This window comes from Triticum aestivum, chromosome 6D (assembly GCF_018294505.1).
Source record: "Triticum aestivum cultivar Chinese Spring chromosome 6D, IWGSC CS RefSeq v2.1, whole genome shotgun sequence".
Taxonomy (NCBI): Eukaryota; Viridiplantae; Streptophyta; class Magnoliopsida; order Poales; family Poaceae; genus Triticum; species Triticum aestivum.
The window spans coordinates 59,797,466-59,803,850 of NC_057811.1; the positions used below are offsets into that span (position 1 = coordinate 59,797,466).

Sequence of the window (6,385 nt, forward strand, 5' to 3'; positions counted from 1 at the left end):
GGCTGTTAACGAGTTATCGGATAAAAAACCGGACCCGATAGCTTAACGGTGACCTGTTACGGTGGATGCCACATGTCGGTTACCCTTGACGAAAACACTTCCATGGCGCGCGATTTATCGTCATGGAAGTGGACACTTCCGTGATGATAATTTTGGTAATGTCATGGAACACTTCTACGACAGCACAGGTATGACTATCTTGATTTTGTCATAAAATCATCATGGATGTACATGCATGACAGAAAACGTGACTTACTATGACAAACACGTATCATCACGGAAGTGTATTTTTTTGTAGTGTGGCCGTGGTGCTGATACAGGTCGCCGGCAGCAGCGCGTGGTCATGAGACTTGTGGTCTCTGCCTCTCTGGTGTGTTGGAGAAAGGGGAGAAATGGATATAGGATGCATCGGTGTGCTTGTGAGAGAAAACGAGAGGACGAGAGAACCACAATGAACAGATAAGGCAACATGCGTCAGCCGTGGTGTGGTCCCGCACAAGCTGCGTGGCAAAATGTCGTGATACTTAGGTGGGCTCGAAGGGCGGGCGTCCCAAGATCATAGCGCGCGCATGCGACTGGCCGAGTGTTCGGCCGGTCAACCGGTACGGAACGTTTCCTTTTTATATTAGCATATATTATGCGACACGGATTTTTGGAACATTATGGCAAGCGAGGATGTTATCTGGGCAGCCCATTCATGCTATGAGATTAGAAATTAATATAGTGATTGAATGAATACTTGAACGATACGCCAGGTTAATTCATCTTAAATGGAGTTGGATACACCTTCATAAACATGCAAAATACGGTTCTAGCTGTTCTGTTGTGTTAATGTCAGGCCATTTAAAAACACTGGTCGGCTGCGTTTAAACGTTTGTTTGTCGAACAGGTACGCCTTTAATGGCACTTAGCAAGTGTGGGCCTGCCGTTTCTGTGCTGGTTTGTTTTGTCAAGTTCATTTTGCATGTCTATAATTGAGGTGTACTGCTTTATCAGTTCATCAGGTATTACCTCATGGATGATGGGATATCTCCCCAAAGATAAATGTAAACTACATGTGTTGTTGTAATAACAAAAATGACGGGAAGGTTACACGAAGCAATTCTTTGTCTCTGAAATTAGACATGATGGATTAATTAGTGCAAACAACAGTAATACCCCTAGTACAACCTTCTTCAACCTGCCTGCTGGGAGAAGACAGATCAAGATGACCATGGCATCAAACTACAGCGACAGCAGAAGGTTAGATGTCCATTAATTTTGCTACTGTAGCAAAACCTTTCCTACGCTCAAAATATGTGCTCGGGCGAGTTTTTGTTATTGCTTTCCTAGGCTCGTTGGTATCCTAGTACAGGAGCTTGCAATGGCCCCCCGCAAAAGACGAGCTTGCAATGTCCACTAGCTGATTCTGAACAGGTAGTACACCCAGAGTCGATGAGAGGACCTAATGCGACATGATGGATTAAATTATTGGAAGGATTAGTTCGTCAGCTCCTCCAACTCACCTTCTAATGATGGCCATCAAATGAGCGAAAGGGGAGCTTCCTGGTCTAAATGAATACATGTTGGAAGAGCTAATGAACTGGACTAGAACATGGAGGAGCACATTATAGAAAGCATTGCAGGGAAGACCAGCAGTTGAACAAAGTCGGGGAAAAGGATGAACGCGAGGAGATGAATGCATAGCAGAGAAACTGATACATGTAAAGGTTTCAGTTGTAAATCAATAGTCCAAAACATGTGATGACACTAAAATACCTCACTTTCCAACTTCAACAAACGCTGGATGGAGAGAGATGGTGGTGCAGGCTTCAAATGCGGTTAACGTTCCCAACCTGTGCCTAGTAAATGAGTTGGGTCATGTTTGTCAAGCATGTGGCCCCTTACGCATTGATTGTTTTGTGGAATACAGATCCAATACTGCAAGGAGGAATATTCAATATACGTGATATGCACTGCTTATGGTATGAATACGATACAAATATGAGAGAAATGGATGGTGAGATAAAGACCTCGGGTGGCGCCATGATCACCTATGCATTTTTGTATATTATGACTCTAATTATATTATTTCATGGTGAAAAAAACCAGTAATCGAACCGGTGAACTGGCGGTCCGACCAGTAGGAATCCGAACCGAAGGCGTTACCGTTTCGTTAATTACAATCTACTCCCTCCGTCCCAAACGCTCTTATATTATAGGATGGAGGGAGTAGTTCTTAGAGCACCGAAAGGAATCTGGTAATCGTAGGAAGCCAATTCAACTTAAAAACTTACGTTTATGCTTAAAGCCAAACATCAAACTTGGTTGATCCAAAAGAGTTTAGTAGATATATATCGTTGGTTTTTCATAAAATTCCTAGGCGTTTCACGAAGGAGACGTAGGATTTGACAAGAGGAGTCCAGAATGCCCCTACCCAACGTCCCAAATCACACGCTCAACCACCACAGCCCCTCCCTCCCTTCGTAAATCAGACCACAAGGGCTACCTGGCTGTGTCCCTGATACACGGGGCCGAGAAAAGAAGCAGCGGAGGAGGGCCACACGCAGTCAAAGCCGGCAGCGAGTGAGGGCGGTGTCACTGGTGTGAGCAGGCCACAGTGAGCGGCAATGAACGGACTGGATCTAAACTAGCACCTGATCGAACGGCCACCGTTGGAATGACCGTGAGAACCCCTCTCAGGTTCAGGGAGCTTCCAGCGGGTTCTTTCTTGCCCTGGACTACTTTCCCCTCTCTCTTCCCCCAGATCACCTTCACAGCTCTCCCGGCGACCGGCGACCAGCGCACCTCTCGCCAGCACTTCCCCCCCCTTCCTGCGCAGCTCTTCGAAGGATCACCTCATTCGCCACATCGGCAGTAAGATTCTGTTTCTTCTCCTCCGCTCCCCTTCTCTCCCATCTTCTTCTTCTTCTTCTAAAGTTCTAATCCTCTCTCCCCTTCTTTTTTTCTCTCGAAGGCAGATGGCAGATCCCGGTGCCGGCGGTGACCTTCGGGCAGTCCTTGGACTCGCTCTGTTCATGTTGGTGACTTCCCTCTCTCCGATCGCGTCGTCGTACGGGGTGTTCTTGCTACGCAACAAGCTCAGGCGGTCGAAGCAGAAGAAGATGAAGGAGGAGCAGGATCTGCGGCGGCACGAGCTTTTCCGGCGCGAGCAGGAGCTCCGGGCACAGGTGGCCGCCCTGCAGGCCGCCCTTGCCCGGAAGCACGCTCTTGCCGTTGCCGGTAAGTGACGGAGGAGATGCTTGGTGTGCCCGTGTGATCCTCAACTGTGCCCATCTGACGATTAATCGTGTGCCCTAGGAGTAGGAAGCAATGCCCCTTGCTTGTTTAGAAGCATCTGATGCCTGTCACCAACTTGATCTAGTTTTATTAGTATGTAGTTTGAACTAGCCTGTGTCAAGTTTTATTAGTATGTACTAGCAGTTTGAACCATCCTCAGTGGAGATGGCACCTACATACGTATAAACTAGAAAACCAGGAATGACCTATTCCAAAAATACTGCAGAATGGGCGTGTGTTTCAGTCTTTATGCCCAACTCCAGCCTGTGTTTCAGTAATGCACAACACTATTTGCTATGACCAAGCTGCAGAGCATCTGCATTACAAAACCGCGATTTAAGATTAAGGAAAATGGAATGCACTAGATAAACACAGATCGGATAAGTTTTAAACACACATGCACGTGTCTGTGATTCCAGCTTGACATACATGGGAACACTGGTGCAGAAAGAGAAGGCATGTTGAGTCCTAGAGCAAGTGCCTGAATAAACAAGATGAGCACTTGGCTCACCAGTGGTAGGGGGTGCAGCCTGAATATCTACTTGCACACTAGGAGGAGTAACACTAGCTAGATCACTTCTCAAAAAAGATAATTTTATGCCACATCTACCAGTTGAGCTTCAGTTGGAACTGTGCTTTGAACTGATACACTAGATCTGCGTTCAACAAGCACACTAGCAACAAACCTTTCTTGCACCAGGAGTAATGGGTTGACCTTGCAACATGGCTTCTTGAAGAGCTGCAAGCCTTTCCCTCTCTTTGGTTTCAGCAACCATCTACTCTTTGGGTTCAGTTCTTTTGTTGGAAGTTGCACTGAACTGGCATCCAAGCAACCGATCTGAACAGAGCACACTGAGCAAAGCAAACACCTGTGAAATTATATAAAAACGGTAATTTAAGATTAAGGCAAATGGAATGCACTACATAAACACAGATCGAATAAGTTTCAAACACTCAGGCACATGTCTACAATTACAGCCTGACATCCATGGTGGAATTACATCGACTTCCACACCATCATCAGGGATGGAAGCTAAATAGAATCACCACTGGCTCAATTGCCACAATCCGGGCATGGCATGAGCAGCAAGATCTCATTGGCTGCAGAGGAAGACAGGCTAGGCTCTAGATCAACAAAGTAGTCACCAGGGCGAGACGGTAAGGAGCGCTGCCCTATGTGGGCTTGGGCTGGCCGGTGGAGGAGGAGATGAAGGTAGGAGGCGGATGGTAGGTGCCTGATCAACAAAATCAATCATACTGCCCATAGCTCAGGAACCCGTGGCCGTCTCAAATTCTCAATACAGTTCCTGACACATTTCAGCGGATAAGAATTGAGTTCTTAGTGAAAAGATCGATCCATTCTCATGTGTTCTTATTTTGTGATTACTTTTTACAGCCAACAAAAATTAGCAACAAGCCGGTATTGGCTTGATCCAAGATTAATTCGGAGTTGTGCCAGCATTGTGTTTCTTTCGATCCACATTTATATGTGCAACTAAATCCTTTAACGAAGCAGAAACAGGGAATGGAGAAGAACTCTACTACTTTGAAGGGTAGGTTTTCACTCAATTAGGCAGTGAGATCAATGTTAATTCTAGATATCATCTAGACAGAATGGATTGTGTTGAGGGTCATATCTTTGAGTGACGTCGTGAAATCTTCTTATTCATGCAGATCTAATAATCGAGCAGCTGGCGTCCTGGCGACGTTACCGATTGTTGCTTAATGATCTCGATGGTCACCATCATGACCGTGATGTTTCTAGTTTAGTTAATCCCACTCTGTGCTTGTCTTCCAACTCTTCTAACTCAGCATACAGTCAAGTTAAACACTTCAGCCGTAGTGTATCATGAACAAGGTAGGTCGAGTCCACCAATGTGCACCTATAAACCATGCAAAAGCACTGATGACATCGTGTTTCCTAGGAGCATCCGCAACCATACCACATGAAAAATATTGCAGCAATGGTACCCGGACGCCTGCCCACAAATGTACTACGATGTCATCTATATTACAGTGGGTTCGTCTTCCATAAATGAAGTGGTTAGCTCTGGGATTCTTTCATTAGAGTCAGCTTAACTCAACGCCTCGTAGCTGCCTCAATCCCTTCAATTCATCCTAATTGATTAGGTACTTCCAAGTACCAAATCTTTACTTATTTTCAGAAATATGACATGCAGTAGCAGCAATGAAATTAAAGTGTTTGTAGTAGCAGATAAATTAATATGATGTGCAGCGCATGTGCCTGATGTTACTACCTAGCTCTATAAAAAGAAGTTTGAGAGGAGCAAGCACCTATGGACGAGATTTCTTTGATTTCTGATATCCCTGGATCCCATTCTTACCTTCCATGCTGAGCTCACTCTCTTTGAGGTCTTTCCACATGTTTGAACTAATTAGGCCTGGGAGGCAGTGGGAAATTAAGGTGCACGATGTACTTTAGTGGTGTTGGTTCCATTACTTATCCACGTGGCACTACATACATTGGTGGGTGTACCTAGCCTTATCCTTCTAGTAAATCTATGGATGCACCGCATACAGCTTATGTAGCACCCGAGGGAGATTGGAGGGATTTTGGATCCTACGGCAAGAATGGTCATGTGCTAGCTTAATTGGGCTTGGGAGACACAAGGAATCTATAAGATTGCGAGAGGCTATAGGCTGGTATATAAGAAAGATACCTCCTTTGATTCCACGACGACAGGAATAAGTGGAACATTTATTTGGAGAACTTTAGCTGATTGATCTTCTAGTATCAAGCACAACGGTAGCTTCACCCGCAAAAAAAAAAGCACAACGGTAGCTATGTCGGGTTTACAACAGAGTTCCTTCTTTACCTAGTCAACGTCTTTTTTTTTGAGATCTTATGTTGAGTTCACTTGTCTTCATTGAGAAGATATACATGCCTGATCACTAATCAAGCATACTGCCTGTAGCTGAGAGACCCGTGGCCATCTCATATTCTGGTTTGTCCCTAGCGCTTTTCGTCAGCCAATTCGTCTTTCTGCCGCATATCGACCTCTTCGATCTAGACACTGTCGAGTTCTGGTCTTCCCCGTCAGAGATCTATACAAATTGGCGTATGTCTCCCCTGGATATCCATGTC

At 45.4% G+C, this 6,385-nt stretch overlaps 1 protein-coding gene across 1 annotated transcript; it reads left to right on the forward strand.

Annotated features, from left to right (window-relative positions):
• Positions 1-2,502: 2,502 nt before the first annotated feature.
• Positions 2,503-3,671, forward strand: LOC123141069 (uncharacterized). The gene is made up of 2 exons (XM_044560304.1): positions 2,503-2,856; positions 2,957-3,671. The coding sequence occupies exons 1-2, from the start codon at positions 2,660-2,662 to the stop codon at positions 3,228-3,230; spliced, it is 471 nt and encodes a 156-aa protein (XP_044416239.1). The 5' UTR covers positions 2,503-2,659; the 3' UTR covers positions 3,231-3,671.
• The last annotated feature ends 2,714 nt before the right edge of the window (positions 3,672-6,385 follow it).

Coding starts and splice junctions, on each gene's coding strand:
- LOC123141069 (XM_044560304.1), top strand. CDS start 2,660: ATGACCGTGAGAACCCCTCTCAGGTTCAGGGAGCTTCCAGCGGGTTCT. Junction 2,857..2,956: donor CCTCATTCGCCACATCGGCA/GTAAGATTCTGT, acceptor TTTCTCTCGAAG/GCAGATGGCAGATCCCGGTG.